The 24184-nt window shown below is 34.7% G+C and overlaps 1 protein-coding gene across 3 annotated transcripts in view; it reads left to right on the plus strand.

Annotated features, from left to right (window-relative positions):
* LOC136348091 (uncharacterized) overlaps nt 1-24184 on the plus strand; it is a 94834-nt gene that overhangs the window by 27369 nt on the left and 43281 nt on the right. The window contains exons 1-2 of one of the 3 annotated variants that reach the window (XM_066298663.1): nt 23823-23848; nt 23915-24083. The exons of 1 other annotated variant lie outside the window; for it this stretch is intronic. In XM_066298663.1, coding sequence (XP_066154760.1) covers nt 23966-24083 — 118 coding nt within the window. In that variant the 5' untranslated portion in view covers nt 23823-23848; nt 23915-23965. Of the gene's footprint in view, nt 1-18541; nt 18697-23822; nt 23849-23914; nt 24084-24184 lie in introns of those variants that run through there. One more of the 3 variants, XM_066298666.1, reaches the window with a different exon arrangement.

The following is a 24184-nucleotide window of genomic DNA, read 5'->3' on the forward strand; positions in this document are numbered from 1 at the left end:
TTTGATGAAGCTTAGCCCACACTCTTATTGCTCTTTTGTGTTCCAGAGTCAGTGGAATACACACCATTTGTTTTCAGGCATATCAATCCGACATTGTGGAGTCTACTTCTTATGGTTTGAGTGGACACAAATCTTCCGGTACCACTGGCAAACTCTCACCTTAGAACTGTTGCATTGATATTGCAATTTCTTCTCGCGCGCAATTGGAGAGATTGGTCTTCACTAGATGTTGTTGTGATGACGCATCTTATCCTGATTTTCTTCTAATATTTCCTGTTTCAAGAAACCGATTTCATAATCTTGACACTACAGTTTGACTGCTATTAAACACTCGGACAACATGCGTCTGGACTCGTTCAGGTTCGAGCCGCCCTATGGCTCGCCATGACTCACTTTCCATCAAATCATATTGCTCTTTCATTGTAAGAATAATGAAATCAAAAAATTGAACACCACATATTCCTGAGTACAAAAATTCAACTGATACGTAAGTAACGCTTAAATGCACTTTTATGCTTTTTGTGAGAATTCAAGTTAAAACGTGTAAAACCGACAGAGACCTACTGTATGCATTATTTTCTTGTTTACACCTGTAAAATTATTATTATCCTAAACAAAATACGCCAAAAAAAGAGAATAAAAAATAATTATATTCACAAATAACATTATATCCTCTAATTGTTTCGAGTATTATACAGGGTGTTCCAGTTTATAGTACCAGGACTTTAACAATCGATAGAAGACCTTTTTTTAAGATGAAAATATTATAAAAATATATATTGAAAATGGCTCAGTTTTTGAGATACAAGATGGCAAACTTGACTTTTTTTTAATAATTCACGCAAATATTAACATAAACCATGAAATTTGATATTTTGAGATTTTTCGCAGTGCCGAATTTATATTTCTTAAAATTTTCGTCAAATTTACAGAGGGCGCAATATGCAACATAGTAGTAAATGCTCGTATTATGATAACTCTTTTGTGTCTCCTTGTAGCAACTTTTTTTTTATGAAAATGGGTTCCCTGTTCATTTTTTCCTAAAAAAAAGTACTTTTGTTATAAATTGCTAAAAGTCACTGTTTTCGAGATATTTTGAATTTGGTTCCTAGTAGTATGACCTGTTTCCACAGAGGAGTTCTGATTTGATAGTAAATAGTTTATTTCGCCAATTTTTGTAAGTTTTATAAATATTAAAACATTTTTTTAATTCATTTATCAACGTGTTTAATATTATGACTATTAAATTTAACATTATTTATTTACGATTTAACATTTTAATATTTTGAAAAAAATGAATACCAAACACTTTTTAATTGTTAATTAATACAAAACAAGGAAGTAATTATATTCTAACTAATCTGAAACTAATTTAATTCTAATTTAAAGTAAATGTTCAAAGTGAAAACCGTTTAGCCGAATGCAGAGTTGACAACGACGTTCAATAGACCTTCGTATTTCGATTAAATAGTTTGCTCGTATCTCTTGACAAGCGTTTCTTATCCGTAAATTTAGGTCTTCGATACTTGTCACAGGAGTAGAACAAACTCTTGCTTTGAGGAAGCCCCACCCGAAGAAGTCTAAGAGGTGTTAGGTCCGGTGAACGTGGAAGCCACAAAATCGGACCATCACGTCCTATCCATCTTCTTTGGTAATTCGCATTCAACCAAGCTTTTACATTTCTTCCAAAATGCGCACATATTATCATAATCATTAATGACAGCTCCCCTGTGGAAGCAGGTCGTACTACTATGGACCAAATTTGAAATATCTCGAAAACAGTAACTTTTAACAATTTATAACAAGAGAGTATCTTTTTTAAGAAAAAATGAACGGAGAATTCATTTTGAGTTAAAAAAGTTGCTACAAGGAGGCACAAAAAAATTATCATAATTCGAACATTCACTAGTACGTTGCATATTGCGCCCTCTGTAAATTTGACGAAAATTTTAACAAATATAAATTCTGCACTGCGAAAAATCCCAAAATATCAAATTTCATGGTTCATCTTAATATTTGCGCGAATTATTAAAAAAAAAATCAAGTTTACCATCCTGTATCTCAAAAACTGAGCCATTTTCACTATATATTTTTATAACATTTTCATTTTCAAAAAAGGTCTTCTATCGACTGTTAAAGTCCTGCTACTATAAACTGGAACACCCTGTATTTCGAAATAGGTGACTCCTACTGACCGTTAAAAAGCATGTCTTTTTTGAGTAAAAAATATGGAAGAATCCATTTTAGCAAACACGGAATTAGTAACGGAAGCGGCCAAAAAGTTATGTGAAGTTAAACATGCAAAATATGAGTTAAGTGACGCCCCCTAATCAATACCATCAAATAAATATTAAATATGAGTTTTAGTCGTCAAATTATGTTAAAGTACTAATTTTGAACAAACTCTTTAAAAACCAGAAACTTATTCGAAAAAAAAGAAAAACAAAATGAAAATTTCCACGCAATAGTTCAATTTCCGAACTAGGGTTCATAATCCAAATCGTTTTATTTTAATGTAAGGTATCTTCCATTACTCTGTGTATCATTAGTTAAGGATCACCCTGTATATGAGGCAAAATTATGTGTTAATATCAAAATTTTAACATTATTCAAGTACGGATGATAGCCATAAGTATGCTGAACTTTTTATTAATCTTTGAAGTCAATATATTCAGCCATTTTTAAGCAATCACCTGCGCCTGATGCAAAAATGCCGTTTTGAGAAAAACGCATTCAAATTTACCAAATGAAAAACTCATTAAAAAACTTTGCGACAAATCAGCAATGCCAGGGCAATACATGAATTCATCCTCTCCATCATAAAAGTCATCTTCAGGTGCTCTGATCGTTTTTCTGGTGAGGTGAGCTTCTTTTAAGTCATCGGCGCACCCCAGCTGCGCAGGTCTGCTCGGTAAACGCGCTCGTCGTCGTACCCACGGAGTAAATTTAACTTTTCTGGACCAAGTGCACATCCCATTGTCACGAAAATTTTCAAAATGGCTGCGTGGCCTTCGTTAAATAGATATACAGCAGTGCGAGTGTTAATTTCCAAGATTATTTGCTGTAAAATGCGCGTTTAGGTGCCAAACGGGAAACGCAAAAGTTGAAATTCTCGTCATTGTTTTACGTGTTGGAATTTAAATATATCTCGAGAAGATCGTATTAGTTAAAATCTTCATACAGGGTGCGCCAGCTAAAACGAAACGGAACTGTTTCCTCGGCTGATAAAAGAGTTATGCAAAAATGCTCGGACACGTCAAATTTACTGTGGAGGGGGAAGATTTTTTATTAGATATTTACGGTGATTGCCTTGACCCCCTGAGCAAAGAGTGAACCACTCCTAAAATTTTAAATGGGACGAGGATCCAAGTGATACATCAAATTAAAGGCTTTTTGAAGGTATACCGGGTGGTCCATTTAACCTGACAAATCGGGATATCTCGAAAATTACACATCAGATTGAAAAAAGTTTCAAATGAAAGTATTTTGTCTCGAATGGATCCACGATATAACACTAACCATGACTTCCCAACTCTTTCACTTGGGGTTGGGGCGGGGGTAACTTTGAAATCTCAAATGGCAACCCTCATTTTTAATTGCAGATTTGAATTTTACGATAAAAATTACTTGGAGTTTGTCTGAAACTTTTTTTTCGATTCGCCATAGATGGCGCTGTAATCGGAAAAATTTGTTTTATTCCGATTCTGAAAGAAAGCATCGTGTCTTTCATATTTTTAATGGAAACTTGTTGATTTTTTTGGGTACCTCCGATAGTTAAAGAAATAAAACCGTCTGTGACAAAAAAAACTTTATTTATTATTAAATTTCTAAATAAACTTAGATCCATATTGAATTTTCATTCCATTAAACACAACTGTTCGAACATTAAATTAATGACGAAGCAAATGTTCAAAATGTCCACCACCTTCATCAATACATTTTCCTAAGCGCATCTGTAATGCTTGTTGAGTAGACACTAACACTTCGGGAACGACAGAAACACAAGCATCTCTAATTCTTTCCATCATGTTTTCGGGCGTTGTGGGTACTCTTGAATTCGCTTTTTCTTTGAGATAACCCCATAAAAAAAGTCGAGTAGGGTAAGATCAGGCGATCGTGCTGGCCAATGAATAGGTCCACCTCGTCCAATCCATCGATTGCGATATTTATGATCTAAAATTTCTCGGGATATTAAAGCCCAATGAGCTGGGCAACCATCATGCTGAAACCACATCGAACGTCGAGTTTCCAAACTAATGTCTTCCAATAATAAGGGCAAATATTCATTCAAGAAGTTTTGATACTTTATTCCATTTAATGAGCCATCAATGAAATATGGACCAATTATTTTATTGCCAAGTATTCCACACCAAACATTTACGGACCACGGTTGTTGATTAGCTACTTGTCGTATCCAGTGAGGATTTTCCGTAGACCAGTAGTGCATATTTCTTAAATTTACTTATCCATGATTCGTGAAGCTGGCTTCATCCGTAAAGAGGACACATTTTAGAAAATTTTGGTTTTCGTTCAATTTTTGCAACGTCCATTCACAAAATTGTATACGAGATTCATAATCATTTTGGTTCAGTTCTTGATGTAACGAAATGTGGTAAGGATGATATTTAAAATTGTGGAGAATTCTTAATACACTTGCTCGCGATATCCCTGAATCTAACGGTAATCTTCTTGTACTTAAATGTGGATTTACATTCACAGCAGCTAAAATAGCAATTTCGTTGTTTTCGTGAGTAACTGCTTTTGAACGCTATTTTTTTCGAGGTTTAACACAACCAATTTCTTTAAAAACCTTTACAACGCGATAAAATGTGGACAGGGATGGCGTTTCTCTATTAGGAAAGCGATTCCTCGAAGTTTCGACAGCAGTCTGACAATCCAAAGACGCCCCATATGCAAAAATCATATCAATTCTTACGTCATTAGATAATGCACTCATGGTGAAAACTGAGATTCAAAATAACACAATAAGCAATTTAACAAGTACTACTTTTACACCACTTCAGAAGTAAAACTGAGGTTTTTCGTTTTATTTATCGGTACTGCCTAGATAAAAATATCATAAATTAAAAATTTACAATTTCTTTCACTGTCTTTGTAACCGATATGAAATTTACTTTTCGTCACAGACGGTTTTATTTCTTTAAACTATCGAAGGTACCCAAAAAAACCAACAAGTTTCCATTAAAAATATGAAAGACACGATGCTTTCTATCAGAATCAGAATAAAACAAATTTTTCCGATTACAGCGCCATCTGTGGCGAATCGAAAAAAAAGTTTCAGACAAACTCCAAGTCATTTTTATCGCAAAATTCAAATCTGCAATTAAAAATGAGGGTTGCCATTTGATATTTCAAAGTTACCCCCGCCCCAACCCCAAGTGAAAGAGTTGGGAAGTCATGGTTAGTGTTATATCGTGGATCCATTCGAGACAAAATAGTTTCATTTGAAACTTTTTTCAATCTGATGCGTAATTTTCGAGATATCTCGATTTGTCAGGTTAAATGAACCACCCGGTATATGGCGATAGAAAAATTTCTTACTTTGAAGCAGCCGCTGATGAGTAACTCGATTATTTTTTCAAAAACCAAATTTTAAGCTAAAATCATGGATTTTGCTAGGTAGTAATAATGCGTTTTATGGATCAAAAAATAGAAATCAAATACCATGATCAAATTAATATTCTTCCTTTTTATCTGTTGAAGTTAGATGCGATCTAACCATTTTTGAGAAGGAATTCAAAATGGATAAAGTTTAATGTTTTTTAGCTATACTGAATATAAAATCCTTATCAACACGTTTTTGCCTGGAAGCATGAAAAACATCGAATATTAAACCCGTTTAGTTTATGAGTCTCAAGTAATCTGGTAATTTATCGTCTGTGCTAATTGTTAAAAATGGTTTTTTCTCACTGCAGAGAGAATTGAGATTATTGAATTATTTTTCGTAAATGGAAAATGTGCGAACCAAGCAGACAATGTTTTCCACCAACGTAATGAGGAGAAGCATGTAAGCCGAAAGTATGGAATTAATAGGGAAGTTTAGAGAAACTAGTTCAATTCTTAACGTAAAAACAAACCGTAGATGCCCGGTAAGAAATGAAGCGGTGGAGATGAGGGTTTTAGGACAAATGGTTTTAGAACCAACAACTAGTACAAGACAATTGTCGACTTCCACTGCAATAAGCGCAACCAGCATTCGCAAAATTTTAAAATCATAAATTTCACCCCTGCAAAATTAAACTTGTCCAAGAATTAAACGAGGACGATTTTGACCGCGGACTACAGTTTTGCGAGCTCATGAGTCAAAAAGCCACCTGAAAACCGCAATTTTATTTTCAACATCTGCTTTTCGGATGAAGCAAATTTTCCTTTAAATGGTATTGTTAATCGTCACAACTGTAAATATTGGTCAGACATTAATTTAAATATCTTCGACGAAGCGCACACACAACACTCCTCAAGAATTAAACATTTGGGCAAGTATTTTTGGACGCCACATTATCCGACCATATTTTATTCCCGGAAATCTGACTGACCATCTTCAGTTGCTGGAAGACTTTGCTTATCCCCGACTAGAAGGTCTTGTGGAAAATAATCCGAATTATTCAGAAAACTTATTGACATTTCAACAAGATGGTGCGCCACCGCACTATGATTCAGCGATTCGGCACTTTCTAAATGAAAATTTTCCTGGTCGTTGGATTGATGGAAGGGGTCCAATTGAATGGCCTGCGAAGTCTCCAGATTTGACTCCATTAGATTTTTTCTTATGAGATCATCTGAAGTCGAAAGTGTGTTCCACTCCTCCAGGGACTTTAGAAATATTGCGAGAACGCATTATTAATGAATACCGCCAAATCACCCCCGAAATACTCCAAAAGGTACGACAGCGATTCGAGGCAGATTTATTTTACTGTCAGGAAGTTAACGGACAGCATTTTGAACAATTGATTTAGGTGCTTTCGTGTTTTGAATTTGTAGTGATCGTGAAGATATAATCGATTTACTCATCAGCGGCTGTTTCAAAGTGAGAAATTTTTGTATCGCCATAAAGACCTTCAAAAAGCCTTTAATTTGATGTATCACTTGACCCCCCTTCCCATTTAAAATTTTAGGAGTGGATCATCCCCTCTCAGGGGATGCAGGCAATCACCAGGAATATCTAATAAAAAATCTTCTTCCTCCACACTAAAGTTGACGTGTCTGAGTATTTTTGCATAACTCTTCTATCAACCGAGAAAACAGCTCTGTTTCGTTTTAGTTGGCGCACCCTGTATATTGATACGGAAGCCTGTTGAGTTTATTCATCAAAAGCAGGTAGATGAGAATGCATAGTTCCCCGGGCTTTATCCTGTTGCCACTTACAAGATGGCTCTTCACCTTCAGGACAAAGGTACTGCCGAGGCTGTTCATCCATAAAAATTTGAGATAATAAGTGTCCCTTATTGCTCTGCAAGGGTCCTCCATTAAATCAGAATAACGTTCAATCGCTAATTCCTAATAAAGTGGAACGAGGGATTCTCCATTTCTTTGTTGATTAAAATTGTAGTTTTCGGTTACGATTTTGATTATACGACGCGGTTTGTTCCAAATTCAAGTCTGACATACTGCATTTGTACACATAGTTGAACAATAAGAGCCCTACAACCTATTGGGTTGTCCTATAATTAATGTCGTATTTTTTATGTTTTTTCAAAGTGAAAATACTTATATCAATAATAAATATTAATCAATGATGCAGTGGCCATCTTGGTGGATGACCTTCCGCCATCTTTCGGCAAGTTGGAAAATTCCGCGTTCGAAAAGGCCTCGATTTTTAGAAGTAAAAAATTGATTTAAGTCATTTTTAACGACTTGATCAGAATCGAAATTTTTATCATTCAAATGATTTTGAAAGGAACGAAACAAATAATAATCTGATGGTGCCAAGTCAGGGCTGTATGGTGGATGAGGTATCAGTTCCCAATTTAGTTCCAATAATTTTTGATGCGTTATTAACGACGTATGGGCTCTAGCGTTATCATGGTGGAACCTATCATGGTGCCCCTTTGCGATTGGCGAGTTCTGGACGTTTTCTTTTGATTTTTTCGTTCAATTTCGATAGCTGACGACCATAAACATTGGAATCAATAGTTTGGTTTCTCGGAAGCAGTTCAAAATAAAGAATACCCTTGTAGTCCCACCACACAGATAGCAAAATCTTCTTTCGATGAATATTGGCTTTGGACGTCGATTGCGCAGGTTTATCTTGTTTGGTCCATGATCCTTTTCGGACTACGTTATCGTAGACAATCCATTTTTCATCACCCGTTATGACTCTTTTTAGAATTGGGTCGTTTTGGTTACGATTCAGCAAAGAATCTCATATGTTAACGCGTTGGGTGAGGTGAATTTCCTTCAATTCGTGAGGAACCCAAACATCCAATTTGCTAACGTACTCAAGCTTTTTTAAATGCAGAGAAACGGTTAAATTTCATATTTTCAACTTTTCTGTTATTTCTCGAGTTGTCATACGCCGATTAGCTTCGATTAAGGCCTTTATTTTACCGTTGTCAATGGTGATTGGGCGTCCAGTATGTGGTGCATCTTGGACATTAAAATTTCCGGAACGAAAGCGAGAAAACCAACGTTGCCACTGGCGTTCAGTAAGGCAGTTCTCACCATAAACTTCACACAATTTCTTCTGAGTTTGTACTGCATTTTTGCCCTTTCGAAAGTAAAATAATAATCGATAATGCTCACTTTAATTGTCCATCTTAACTGAAATTTTAAATAACTTCATGTTTACTAATCACGTTCAATTTTCGATCGAAAAAAGTCGAAAACATAACCTTTAAAATGACAATGATAATATAAGCGACGAGATCACTATTACTCGATACGTATAAATTAAGCCATCTATGAGAATGAAACGACACTAATTATCGAATAACCTAATAGATAGAAAAGGTACACATTGAGGTTTTTCCTGCACATGCGTATTAAAATATTCTTCTACAATATGATCGTACAGAACTTTATACGAGCCCTAACAACCATACAGTCCTGGTCACACAAATGGCACACTTTATTTAATTGGGGTAAACTGATTGTATTAGGAAAAAAAATTATCTCATTATATGTGTTTAAGCTCCTTAATTTTAATATTATTAAAAAAAAAACGAAAATTTAATTCACAATTTTAACACAAATGAATAAATCGACAGGACTTATAGATAGCACATTACAATAAAATTTATTGCAAAATAAAAATCCTTACAAAGAATTAGTATTATGTCGGATAAACTTTATTTTTAATTACAGCCCTTAGCCTAGAAGGATAGGCTCCACAAGAGTTCGACAATACCTAATTGGTATAGAGGACCAAGCATCCTGAATATGCAACCACAAATCTTCTGTGTTGGATGGATTTTTATTATGCAGATTTCATACGATTCCGGAGATTCTCCATAGGGCTTAAATCGGGACTTTGTGCCGGCCAATTCAGAACATTGATCATATTGTATGTTAAATATTTCTTTACAAGTTTGGAGGTATGCTTTGGGTCGTTATCGTGCACAAATTTGTAAGTAACTGGAAAAAATTCGTCAGCGTAAAGATCCATTATATTCCGAAGGATGTTTTTGTATAGAAACTGGTCCATTATACTCTCAATTCTAAAAATAGGCCCAATTCCCCTCCATGACATTGCACCCCAAACCATGAGAGACCCCCCACCGTGCTTAACAGTTTTTCGGATATAACGCGGAATGGGGCTACTGGTGGGAGGGCGCCAAACATTACTTTTCCCGTCAGTTCCAAATAAATTTATCTTGGTCTCATCACTCCAAAGAATATTTTTCCAAAAATCAACGGTTTTGTGCAAATTATCATAAGCAAACTTCCATTTTTTTGTCTCTATTTTTCTTTCAAACCAATGGTTTTCTCTTAGCAATGCAACCTCTTAGATTTTCTTCGTTCAATCTTCTCCTGATAGTTTTACTTGACAGTCGCAGACCATGGTGTTCCAAAATTTTATTTATGATTTGGGAAGAAGTTAGGAAAAGATTGATTTTACTAATTCTTTGAGTAATCCGGTCAATATGTTTTGAAGATTTTCGCTTTTTCAGAGCTCTAATTTTATTTTTTGTTAACTTAGTTGGATTATACAGGCTCAAAGCATCGTAAACTTGTTTTCTGGAGCATTTTAGGTATTTTGGAATTGTGATTATATTCAATTCGTTATTTTTTAATTGCCCAATAAGCGCTCGCTTTTCGGGACTGCAATGCTGATTTCTTCCCACTAAAATAAGGTTTGGTAAAATAAGGTAAATAAAGGTTCGGTACTATGCACTTACTTTACAACAAATTCTTCAAACCCTATGAGAACAGTGCTGAATTAAATGAATTATTTTAAAATTTGCTATTTAGATGTCAAAATGCTAACAAGAATTTTAACACTAGCTCAATGAATACAAACTGCCTGAGGAAATATCATAATCAGTATATTGTTGATAAAGAATTAAAAAGATCTGTATACAGGGTGTCCGTTTTATGAGCTCAACAATGGGGATTTCGGTTATTTGAAGAGATACGAGGTCAGTGAAATTAAGGCAAAGTTGCGCATTTTCGAGCTTTGTAAGATGCCGTTTGAAGGGTTATAAAATTTCGATTACTTCCGGAAATATCCGGGAAAATACGAAATTTCGAAAAAATGTTTTTATTTTTTGCTCGATTCATTTGAAGAGATAATTGAAAATGACTGCCAATAATTATTCAAAAAAAGTTCCTCCTTACTAAAATTTTAATTATTTAATTTTATTCAAATTTATATAAATAAATAGGAACGCGTTATAAGTAGTTTTAAATCATTTTGATTTCGAAATTATACATATAAACATTTTGTTGGGTAATGTTTGTCCTAACACCTACTTGTTGCAGAACGTTGACAACTTAATGTTGGAACAAGCATATATTTCTTCCGGTTTTTTTTATTAGTTTTATTTATGAATGTTTAGATTTCCTGTCGTTAAAAAAAAAACAAAATCAAATGAGTCATGAACATTGTTACCACAGCAAAATAAGTTCAGCCCTAGTTAAGTTTGAGGTTCAGCCAAACTATTTTTTAAAAAATTTATTTTACAGGAAACAACACAAAATGTAACTAACAATACTGTTACAAATATTATGATCCCTAAATCTACGTTTTTCCCTATTTATATTAAAATATATGCTGACCATGCATAAGGCTTCCAGAACATTATGAACTTAATATTAAATCGCAATTAGGGGTAATACGTTTTCTAATCGCAAGTTCTAGATGGTAGTAAACACTACGCAGTTTCTTATTATTTAATTATTAAGCAAATTGTTGTGATATAACTCCCTCAATATGACAAATATGAGGTAATTATTCATAAAGTTAATGAAAATAATAGTGCGCGGAAAAGTTATTGATTAAAAAGTGCGAAAAATTATAATTGCTTAGTACCACAATGGAAAAACTGCGTGAGGTACCAAGAGAATTGTCTCTAGCAACAATGAACGTGTTCAATATACAGTATCGGACAAAATTAAATTGACTACCAGTAAATGTTAATATTTTTACGTTAATCCAAAAACTATTCAAAATAATAATTTAATAAAAAAAAGTTAATCATTTTTATTATAAAAAAAGTATAAATTCTCAAAATCAATTGAAGTACATTAACAAAAAGTGAAATTCAAAAATCAACAACAATAGAATGCGGCATAATTAAATTGAATGTCATAAAAAAATTGAATTGTTATGAATTTGCCGCTAATTGATCAATATTTCGTCCAATTTCCTTTATTATCTATCATCTTTTTGTCATGGATTCTATCAATTTTCAGATTATTGCAGGATCAATAGATTTCCATATTTGTTTAAATTCTTAGAAACGTTTCTCTCCATTTCTGAATTTTTTGGTTTGTATATTTTTTCCATAATTTCCCAGAGGTTTTCAATCGGATTGAGATCTGTCGAATGAGCTGGCCACTGCGGAACATAAATTTTTATCTCATTCAACCACTGTTTTACGATCCTTGAAGTGTGTTTGGGATCGTTATCATGTTGAAAAACGTATGATAATGATATTTCACAATCGGCATGCGGTAACATCACTGTTTTCAATATATTACAGTACATGAAACGATCCATTTTCCCAATAATTGTACGTATGGGACCTATAACCCAACCAGAGAAAGCGCCCCAAACCATTATGTTTCCACCTCCATGCTTCACGGACTTAATTTTCGTGTGTACAAAGATTAATACGTCGTAAAAAATTAAATTGAACTTTTGATACTTTATATCTCCGAAATCATCCACTTTTGGACTGAAGTAAGTTGAGTTAGATCATCATACTTTAGTCCCAGGAGTTTCTGATTTTTTCATTTTTTTTCCACATCATTTTTTCCGCACCTTTTAGAGGCGCCCTGTATATTTCTATGGGAGATTATCGATAGCGTGTGATTCGTAATGCAAATGAAGCTTTCCATAAGGATTGCATTAAAAGAACCGTAAAATTCCCGTAAGGCATCATGATGTGGGATTGTATGTGCACCGAAGGAGTGGGGGAATTACACTTTATTGATGGCACAGTAAATGCACTCAAATATCAAAATTCCTTGAACATGGCTTTTTAGGAATCAAAGTAAATCTGCATCCTACCGAAGACTTCATGTTTCAGCAAGACGGTGCATCCTGTCATACTACGGAATCTACAAAAAAAATGGTTTGACGAAAATAACATTAACGTATTGTTACATCCCTCTAGTAGCTCGGATCGTAATCCAATTGAGGCTCATTGGCATAAAATGAAACAACTTCGGAAATAACCCCCCAAGAGAATTTGACCTCAATTGCGTTCGAAATTGCAAGAAATATGGGATCAGTTTACATCCGAGTTTTGTAGGGAACTTTTTCACTCAATGCCAGATAGACTTAAGGTAGTTATACAGGCTAAAAGAGGTATCACATCGTATTAATTCTTGTATTTGTAATTGAAAATTTCGTTCGTTCCAATATTTAGTTGTCAGCGTTTATCGACAAAGAACGATTTGTTTAAAAACACATGCGTCAAAATAATTGTAATTTTGAAATTAAAATAATACAAAATTAGTTTGAAGAGACTGCTAATCAAATGAATCCAGTAATAAACACATTAAATTTTCAATAAAAAACATTTTTTTTTGTCAAATAACGTCTTTTTTCAACATATATTGGGTTGTTCGATAATTAATGTCGTTTCATTCTCATAGATGGCTTAATTTATACATATCGAGTAATAGTGATCTTGTCGCATGTTTTATTATATGCCATTTTAAAGGTTATGTTTTAGACTTTTTTTGATCGAAAATTGAACTTGATTAATAAACATGAAGTTATTTAAAATTTAAGTTAAAATGGACAATTAAAGTGAGCATTATCGATTATTATTTTACTTTCGAAAGGGCAAAAATGCAGTACAAGCTCAGAAGAAATTGTGTGAAGTTTATGGTGAGAACTGCCTTACTGAACGCCAGTGGCAACGTTGGTTTTCTCGCTTTCGTTCCGGAAATTTTAATGTCCAAGATGCACCACATACTGGACACCCAATCACCATTGACAACGGTAAAATAAAGGCCTTAATCGAAGCTAATCGGCGTATGACAACTCGAGAGATAACAGAAAAGTTGAAAATATGGAATTTAACCGTTTCTCTGCATTTAAAAAAGCTTGAGTACGTTAGCAAATTGGATGTTTGGGTTCCTCACGAATTGAAGGAAATTCACCTCACCCAACGCGTTAACATATGAGATTCTTTGCTGAATCGTAACCAAAACGACCCAATTCTAAAAAGAGTCATAACGGATGATGAAAAATGGATTGTCTACGATAACGTAGTCCGAAAAGGATCATGGACCAAACAAGATAAACCTGCGCAATCGACGTCCAAAGCCAATATTCATCGAAAGAAGATTTTGCTATCTGTGTGGTGGGACTACAAGGGTATTCTTTATTTTGAACTGCTTCCGAGAAACCAAACTATTGATTCCAATGTTTATGGTCGTCAGCTATCGAAATTGAACGAAAAAATCAAAAGAAAACGTCCAGAACTCGCCAATCGCAAAGGGGCACTGTTCCACCATGATAACGCTAGAGCCCATACGTCTTTAATAACGCATCAAAAATTATTGGAACTAAATTGGGAACTGATACCTCATCCACCATACAGCCCTGACTTGGCACCATCAGATTATTATTTGTTTCGTTCCTTTCAAAATCATTTGAATGATAAAAATTTCAATTCTGATCAAGTCGTTAAAAATGACTTAAATCAATTTTTTACTTCTAAAAATCGAGGCTTTTTCGAACGCGGAATTTTCCAACTTGCCGAAAGATGGCGGAAGGTCATCCACCAAGATGGCCACTGCATCATTGATTAATATTTATTATTAATATAAGTATTTTCACTTTGAAAAAACATAAAATATACGACATTAATTATCGAACAACCCAGTACTTCGAATCCCTAGCGCATGCTTTTAGTGACCCTGCTTTGAAGCATTATTATAAGTTAAAAAGTAAATCGACCAGGGAATACTAATTCCACGACTATGAACTAACTAAAAACGCAAAAAAACCATTTTAAGATTTTAGTAAACTACACTTTAAATAGCAGTTAGCGAGAGATTGTTGCATAGATCCAGCTCTGTCCATGAATTCTGCTCACGGCCGTTCCACTAATGGTTCACGTCACCATCCCTAAATAGGACATTTTCGGACATTTGATCCTCAAAACCGCACAAATATTTTATGGTTATAAAACCATTTTAACGCCAATTTAACACATTTTAAACACATTATTGTGGTTATATCGAATCTTTTGATGCTTGGAACCGTGCCGAAAAGTTATAGTTTTTTTGATGTCGTGGATGTTTTGCTACCAATGATCAATGGACACTGGCTATTTGGATAATAAATGTCCGAATAGTGGCTCAATTAACGGGAAGCTGTCTTGTTTCTGTAAATGTTTATAGGATTTAGAAAGGCTTTTGTTCGCTCGTTGGCTGTTATAGAGCAGAACAAACGTTTGGTCGATGTAACTCTGCAGATTTGTCACTCTGACAAAAATGTTGTCTGGCACCAAAGTAGCATTCCAATCATGCTTGATTTCATGGTAATTAAAACGCACGTAATGTATCATTTTTCGCTAGGAAGTTGTGCCTTGAGTTGTGAAATGGTGACAATAATAGAATAACGTAAACCAGCGGAATTGTTTATTTTGTTCCAGGAATAACAGCAAAAAACTATTTATAAGCTGGGCGGGACTTCCAAGATATTTCTGATGACTGCCATTACAGACCTTTTTTGGTCAGTATTAATAGTTAAACCAGTTAAAAACCGGCAAATTTTACACGGACCGCTTTCAAGTAGATAAATGAGCAGCGCAAGCCAAAAACGAAAACAATAAGAAAAATATTTCAATTCAGGCATGTTGGCATCATTTGGAGCGTCGCCCAAGTCATTAATTTACTTTTACTTTCAGTGGAGTTAAGTGGAAAAATTTTGAATTTATCTATAGTCTGATTCGTCCAAGCTTCGTCCAAAACCAAAACTATCTACATGCACCTCGACAATTACGTCATCATATTTTCAATATTGCTTTTGTCCGTTTTTCTTGGAGGCCTCAGTATGGACGTTATTGGAACAAGATGTCGACAATAAAATTTTTATACTATATCGAGATTTGCAGGCGGCGACTCTAAAACCATTATGGGCGGCAATAAAACACGTTCCTGTTTTCCTTTTCAACAATGCGGCTGTAAAACCATGTTTTCTTTCATAGCAGCAAAAACAAACATCGTGAAACTGCTACGGCGTTAAAAGTCTGTTAATTTCTTTACATTTTCTTTTAATTTCTTTACGTCTTCATTGAATTATAGAATTATTGCGCACATGCAACTCAGCCGAAAGTGCGTAAGCTATAGTGAGTTTACATTTCAAATATCTGTGCTCTATGCAAAAATGAGGTATGGTTGAAGTGCGGCATCCCAATTGGTGCGCTGTCATTGGTTTGGCGGATGATTGTCGTACGGTATTGGTCACCAACCGCATGTTTTTGTTTATGTCGTGAGCACTTAAATTTGACCGTTTTATCTGCATATGCCGCACGTTTAATAACTGTAAACCCACGGGCGTGAGATTGAGCAGTGTCTCCAAAAGTCAGATTTTTAATCTTGGGAAAGAGAACGCTGCCGACGGATGACGTGAAAATTACGTGTATTCGTTAACGTTGAATAGTCAGTATCTGTAATGGTAGTCCATTTTGATGGCATTCCATGGGGAACATTTTACTCTCCAGATTACAGAATCGAGTCCCAGGGTTCCGGCAGGAGCCGTTCTTACGGTCTCAGTTATCACAATACACATAAAGACCTTGTTCATCAGCACGTATGGTTTGCCTCTTTCCACACTAGATTACCATATGGAGGTACCGAATGTTATTAAGTGTATACCTATGACTCCGCGTTTTTATTTCTAGTTCTATTTGCTTTGAAAAAATATTTTTTTATTTAAGGAATTTTATTTCATTTTTTGCTCCGTATTACCAGCTTTCTATTTATATATGATAATTGCTATATGACCTTTTGAAACTTCTCAATTAAGGTTTAAATATGTCCAATTTTGTGCCGAATAAACATCATTTGCGGCAAGCTTTGCTCTTCCTTTCCCATCTTAAGAAAAATGCCACTGCCACTCACCAAATGCTCGTTGAGGCTTATGGCAATGATGCTGCAACTTGCCAACAATGGTTTCAGCGCTTCAAATCAGGTGATTTCGGCCTCAACGACAAGGAGCATGGTAAGCCATCGGAAAAATTTGAAGACGAAGAACTGCAGGCTTTGTTGGACGAAGACGCCGCGCAAACGCAAGAACACCTCGCATCTTCCCTTAACGTCACGCAGAAGACGCTTTCGGTTCGTCTTCACGCTATGGGAAAAATTCAAAAGGAAGGAAAATGGATGCCTTATGAATTGACGGAAAGGAACAAAGAGCAACGAAAAACGACGTGTGAGATCTTGCTTGAACGTTTTCAAAGAAAGTCTTTTCTACATCGTATCGTGACCGGAGATGAAAAATGGCTTTACTTCGACAATCCAAAGAGGAAAAAATCATGGGTGAGCCCGGGTGAGCCAACAACTTCGACCGCAAAGCCAAATATCCACGGGAAGAAGGTATTGCTCTGCATTTGGTGGGACCAGCGCAGCATACTGTATTACGAGCTCCTCCAACCTGGCGAAACAGTCACTGCCAATCGTCACGTAAAACAACTAGTGCAGTTGCGTAATCAACTTGCAGTAAAGAGGCCAGAATGGGCGGATCGACACGACAAAGTCATACTGCTTCATGACAACGCAAACGCTCATGTCGCTCAACCAGTCAAGAACACCTTGAAGGATTTCAAATGGGAAGTCTTACCGCACCCGCCATACTCGCCAGATATCGCCCCGTCGGATTATCAGCTTTTCCGTTCGATGGCTCACGGTTTGGCAGAGCGGCGCTTCCAGAATCGCCAAGAAGTCCAAGAATGGCTTGATGAATGGATCACTTCACAACCGACGAATTTTTTTTACGATGGAATCTATAAACTGCCTAATCTCTGGGAAAATGTTGTCATTAACGATGGAAATTATTTTTAATAAATATTGTTAATAAATTTATACAGTTTCAAGCAGTTGAAAATGCGTAAAAAAAACGCGGAGTCATAGGTATACACCTAATGGAATGGGTAGCACAACCAAACAGTAAAGCCTGTAGAGCAAGTTACAGATAAAACAGGATTAACAGACATATGCTCATTGAAAAAACAATGAGACTTGCAAAATGATTTTTTTCGCTTCGCATCGTTCAAACAGCTGCAACCCGCGTGCGAAAGTACTACTTTCTGCACTAGTTAGATAAACGACTGTTAGGAATGCACATTTTAACAACTCAAACAATAAAAATTTTTACCATTGTTCGTCACTAACTGGACTTTCATTTTGACCAGAACAGTTTCTCGATATAGAATCGCTAAGAAAAAGGCCACCACCGTCATAAATCTGACATCATGGATATGTATCTCTCTCAGTGTCTGCTTCCGCAATAATATTCATAAGTGAGATAAACGATCGATAGAGGTGTAGAAGCGAAAAAGGCAACAATCATTTATATAAATATAGGGACGACGGGTGTCCTGAAATCGGTGAAAATCAAATTATTTTAAATCTTGACTACGCCAATGCAGAGGCGAAAAGATAGCCGGGCCGTTCGGTAATTTCAACAAATTCGGTAATCAAATAAATCGCCATTTATTGTACGACACAGTGCAATGTAATTTGAAAATTTGTATTTTCAAGCGTTGATTGAAACATATTTATAAAATGTTAGTATAAATTGTTATTTGCAATTTTATACAAGACACCTTTGAGCTAAAAATGTAGCTCAACGTCAGAGTAGTCAACTGGTCTTGGAGTCCAGACTCTTCGAGTCCAAAAGAAACATTAATATTGTCAAGTATAAGAAAATGAAAATCAATCTTCTCAGAAAAGTCATTTGTATGTTATTAGAGCGAACTTAATAAAGACGAACATTTTTGCTTTCATAGAGAACAACTTGCGCAATTCCTCGTAGATATGTTACAATGAGTGAATTGGCGCTTTCTGAATTCCTACAAAATTTATTGAAATTTTTTATATTTTTAAAATAACTGAAAACCGTCCCTACAGTACGTCACTGGTTTGAATGGAATGATGCTGAAATTTTCGAGTTGTATAAATTCAGTTTAAGTTAATGTCGCAAATGTAAAATATTGTATAATTCGCAAATACGTGATGAAAAAATGTGGTAATCTAAGTGAGGCTGAGTACTGGTACACGTTTTCCTATTTTTTTCCGGATTTTCACCTTTAAAAAAATGCGAATTAAAAAATGGATTAAGTGGTAGGAATAAATTCAAAATTGATTTTTCGGAAATATTTCACCACACAAAATATACGTGAAAAATGTAGGAAAAAAATGTGGGTCAAAAATTACATTTGCAACGGCAGTAAATGCGTCGCATACGTGAAAATTTCAACGGCCCCAACCCTGGAATCTAGGGGAAGACCATCAAGCCTCACGTAGGCGTCAGTGTTATTGGTCTAGACATGTTTTAAATTTAAAAAAAGCGAAAGCTATTCGTTTCAGAGAATAAGAAGAGACAACAGGTCCGCGAAAAGCCAAAAACTTTATTTTGCATAAATTGGAGTTCGAGCCATTTTTCTGTTGATTAAGTTTGTGAGGAAGCAACTTTCGTACATGCTTTTTAAAGCAAAAAGATATAGTGAAAAAATTTAAATTGAGAGAGTTAGTGAAAACGCCCTTATAAATCCGTCCAATACATCAATGATTTAAAAGATAAAAAATGACTGAAACTTTAGATTTTTATAGGTCTCATTTTTAACTTCAAACAAATTTTAAAGTCAGCGAACTAGCTAATGAATAAAATCGACTTATTTTCCGAAAAACCTGCTGCGCCATTAATTTTCGGAAATATTGAAAAATGTAGGTTGTCGTAAATAGATTTAAAAAAATCAGAGACGGACCTAAACGGAATTACATATGGTAATTATACCGTAAACGGTTTTCGCTCCGATTGTTCTGATTTTTTAATATGTTATTCTAAAGGTCATTTTGAACAACTTTTCTAAAGGGACAATGGCGCGCAAATGCCTCTTTCACACTTTTTTTTAGGTTGAACATTTTTCCAAATCCAACTGTCTTACGGGATCGTGGAGCGAATAGGGGTGCTGGCTGGGGTAAGGTAAGGTAAGATGAGGTAAGGTGAGGTAAGGTAAGGTAAGGTAACACATTTCCATTTTTATTTCTCTATTGAAATTGCAAAGTTACATCCACCTCAGTAAGAAAATTTATTTCATTTAGTTCAGGTTAGTTCAGATCACCTCAGTAAAGGAAATTTATTTCATTTAGTTTCAATTCTTATCAAACAATATATTTTTCATTTACTCATTTTGATCAGAATTTATATTTTTTTTCAATTGTGATTGCAATTAAAACAAAATTGTAAAATTTTTGTGTATCTTTCTTGCGCAGGGGCCACGTTAGTATTTTAGTCGATTAAGTGAAGTGTCTTTCGGGATTCATGGAGTGAATTGGAGTGCTGAGTGAGGTGATTATCAACAACGTTTCAGATCTTTAAAGCAACAACAAAATATTACATACCCATAGTGAAGCAGTTTACCCCCCCCCCCCCCGCACCCCTATTCGCTCCACGATCCCGGAAGACAGTTGGATTTGGAAAAATGTTCAACCTAAAAAAGAGTGTGAAAGAGGCATTTGCGCGCCCTTGTCCCTTTAGAAAAGTTGTTCAAAATGACCTTTAGAATAACATATTAAAAAATCAGAACGATCGGAGCGAAAACCGTTTACAGTACTGTTATCTTACATGTAATGAAAATATCAAAGAAAAAGTTGTCGTTGATCATTTCAAATTTTGGAAATTCGATAAAACTCCAAAAAACGCACTAAATCGCTGCTTTTCTTAACAAATGACAACGAAAGTCATAGATAACACAATTTTCCAAGAAGCAGCAACAAGAAGAAACGAAATAACTTTGACAAAACTGGACAGAGGCGCTACAGAATTCAATTCTAAACTGAGAAATGTGATGAAAGGAATAGAAATTGACGAAAATTTCTAAAATTTGTTGGATGTAAAAACAATATAATATCAAAAACTGACTGCACATCAAGCACTTTAACACAATTTTCAAGTAGAAATCAGCATCAACAAACAATAGGAAAATTTTACATTTATTTGCAGTAAAAGTAATATCGGGCCTACTTTTAAACTTATAACCGAAATTGACAGACTTTAGCTCCGGACCCACATAAACTTCTTTACACTAAAGTTAAACAAACCTGGACATTCTCATCCTAAGGAAAATTCCTGAGAATATTCCCGGACAGAGTCCGTAAATTTTCTGTCCGTTAAATATGTAATGTCACGTTCAAGGAAAGGTGTCATTCGATTTGACTAGTTTTGTACAATGATTATATTTAAGAGAAAATATATACAGACATAGATTTGGAAACCTTAAATGTGTTTTGAAAATTTTTAATGTTTCTTTAAAGACTTTCTTAGAGATATCTCGCTCCTTCCCAGCAAGATTCCAATTTCACCCCATTCCGGCCCTGAAAGTTGACAAAGCACAAATATCCGTTAACTTAAAAAATGACAGCACTCCGTATTAACAGCCATTTACTTATAATACGGTTAACAACAATGACGTAATCGTGTATGCTAAATAAATATTTTCCTTTTTTGGAAAATTTAGCAAAAAAGACTTTTTCTCTGCCCGTTTGATGTTGTTTTTGGAAAAAATCTGCATTTGTTACTGACACGGTAATTCTGACCGCCATTTTCTTGAAAACGGAAGAAATTGATATGTATAGGTTATGTTTCATGTTAATTACCAGTGAATTTGACGTGCAGAACTGAAGAAAATGTGAGAATATACAGAACGGACTTCTTAAAAGAAGAAAATTCGTTTCACTTCCGGTGAATCCAGAATGGGAATTAGGCTTCCATATATAGGGTGGTCCAATAAGGGCGCCTCGGACGGTTACGGCTTTATTAATGGTGTTGATGAAAAATTGTTTTAACACTTATATGTACGACCTTATAGGGCACATTTTAACATTTAACATTTTAAAAATATTGTCATTTATACAGGGTTCGCGAAAAAAAAAGATACAATGCAAACTTACGTTTTTTCCAATCTAACAACATATATTTTCTTAAATATTTTAAATTAGACGAAGAAAATAGTAAAAGTTTGTATAACACTCAGTAGGTCTAAAACAAATACTCATTGAAAAATTTAACGAAATGTAGAAATGCAAGGGTCTAGAAAACTTTTTTTCTACCGTTTTTTGACCGGTACGTCTTAACAGGTACTTCTTCAAATTGAAAATAGTTCTCTTGAAATTTGATTTACAGAGTGAGCAAAAATATTGATTGCAGCTCACTCACTTACGATTTAGAACATCTTGCTTATTTTAAATGGGATGTATACATTTTTATATATTCATTAGAATCACTATTTAATGCCCTTTCAAGTGATACCAATATGTCCTGTACTATCTTTTACCATTTCTCGTAAAATGAGGTTTTATTTCATTTTAAACAACATGACATGAAACAAAATACTGTCAAAGTATGCCTGGGATTCGTTTCCATGGTTACAAAAACAAAAACATCAGACTGTAAGAATTCTTCTAAAAATTTCACAATTTTTCAAAATGTATATTCGAAATGATGATCATTACTTTGGATACAAAGTTCAATGTGTTTTTGAAAAGACAATTTAACTTTTTATAATGTTTCTAAAGACATTCCGGATTCGAATTTTCATATTCTCTTTCGTTTTCGGTGGTTCTTGGTAAACTATATCTTTAATATATCCCCACAAAAAGAAATCGATGCAAGTAAGATCGGGCGATCTTGCTGGCCACAGCTGAGGTCCTCCTCGTCCAATCCATTTTTGAGGAAATAAATTATTAAGGACGTTCCTCACATTTCGATGAAAATCAACTTAAAGAAGTATCTGTTGTTAAGACGTACTGGTCAAAAAAGGGTAATTAAGTCATTCATTTCACAATAGAAAAAAAAATGTTTTCTTGACCCTTGCATTTTTACATTTCGATAAATTTCTCAATGAGTATTTGTTTTAGACCTACTGAGTGTTATACTTAAACTTCTACTATATTCTTCGTTTAATTTCAAATATTTAAGAAAATATAGAGTGTTAGGTTTAAAAAAACGTAAGTTTGCATTGTATGTTTTTTTTTTGCACACCCAGTATAAATGGCAATATTTTTTAAATGAGCCCTACAAGGTCGTACACATAAATGTAAAAACAATTTTCCATCAAAACCATGAATAAAGCTGTAACCGTCCGAGGTGCTCTTATTGGACCGCCCTGTGTACAATTCGCGGACATAAAATTATGGTTTCCACCCTGTATGTGTCAAAATCGTAAATTTTTACACCGGAGTAACTGTATAGCTAGTAATTCTTATGCTACCCATTGAGCTACTCTAATTTATCAGTTAGCCTTTCTGAAAGTATAAGAAAAATAAAAATAAAATAAAAATAAAAAAAATACAATAGATTAACGAATAATTATTGAACGAATTCTGGCACTTTACTTTATTATATAAAAACCTTGTTAAGATTAAAAATGAAATAATCTTGACAAAATACTGAATTAAATTGAAGTATGTTCGTTACATAATAAAATTGACTATTGATGAAATCAAATAATGTCCGTAATTACATGGAATTCATAGCACATGCCTACTAATTACTTTTCACATCCAAACTATAATATACTTATTGCTGCACTCAAAACTCTCTTGATTGTTTTGGAATAAGCTAATCAAGATTAAAATTTTGTTATGACACCGAGGAGTTTTTGCCAATTTTCATGTAAAAAACACTCAGATTCTTACCCGTAAATTAATAATTTGATCATTAACTGTTAATGGGCATTAACTAAAGTGGAATGTGTTTTTTGAACATATGAAAGATTAATCGACTGCTAAGCAAGAAACGATGTGAAGTCAAGTTTAAGTGAGGAAATCCTGGTGGTTATGCGAGAACTGAACGGTGGCAAAGACCCGCAAAAATCTGGATCAGTGCCAGGGCACAAATTTGGCTGCCAGGATCGATTTAACAGCGAGTATAAGGCCGTATTAGTTTGATTAATGGGTGAAGTTATAGTATAACGAGATGGTAAATAGTCAATAATAAGACAGTGATGATTCGTCAATGTCGAGGCTAACTTCCATAAGTTTCCAGGTGCGGTATCGGTAACCAGTTCTAGATACGTCACTTAAAAGTTACAACTGCATGTGTTCTCCGCTATCGCATGCGAAAGAAAGAAACACCGTGCAAACAGTTCGCTTACGCAATGTGTTGTTTCTTTATATGAATTGTCAAATGTCAAATGTCATGCCAAATATTATGGGTAAGTCGTTACTAATGAGAAACTATTAAGAAATACTTTAACGGATGTTTAACGTTCCCATACCAACCTCTTTACGAAAAATTTTCTAGCGTTTCTCCTTG

Source organism: Euwallacea fornicatus, chromosome 31 (genome assembly GCF_040115645.1).
Source record: "Euwallacea fornicatus isolate EFF26 chromosome 31, ASM4011564v1, whole genome shotgun sequence".
Classification (NCBI taxonomy): domain Eukaryota; kingdom Metazoa; phylum Arthropoda; class Insecta; order Coleoptera; family Curculionidae; genus Euwallacea; species Euwallacea fornicatus.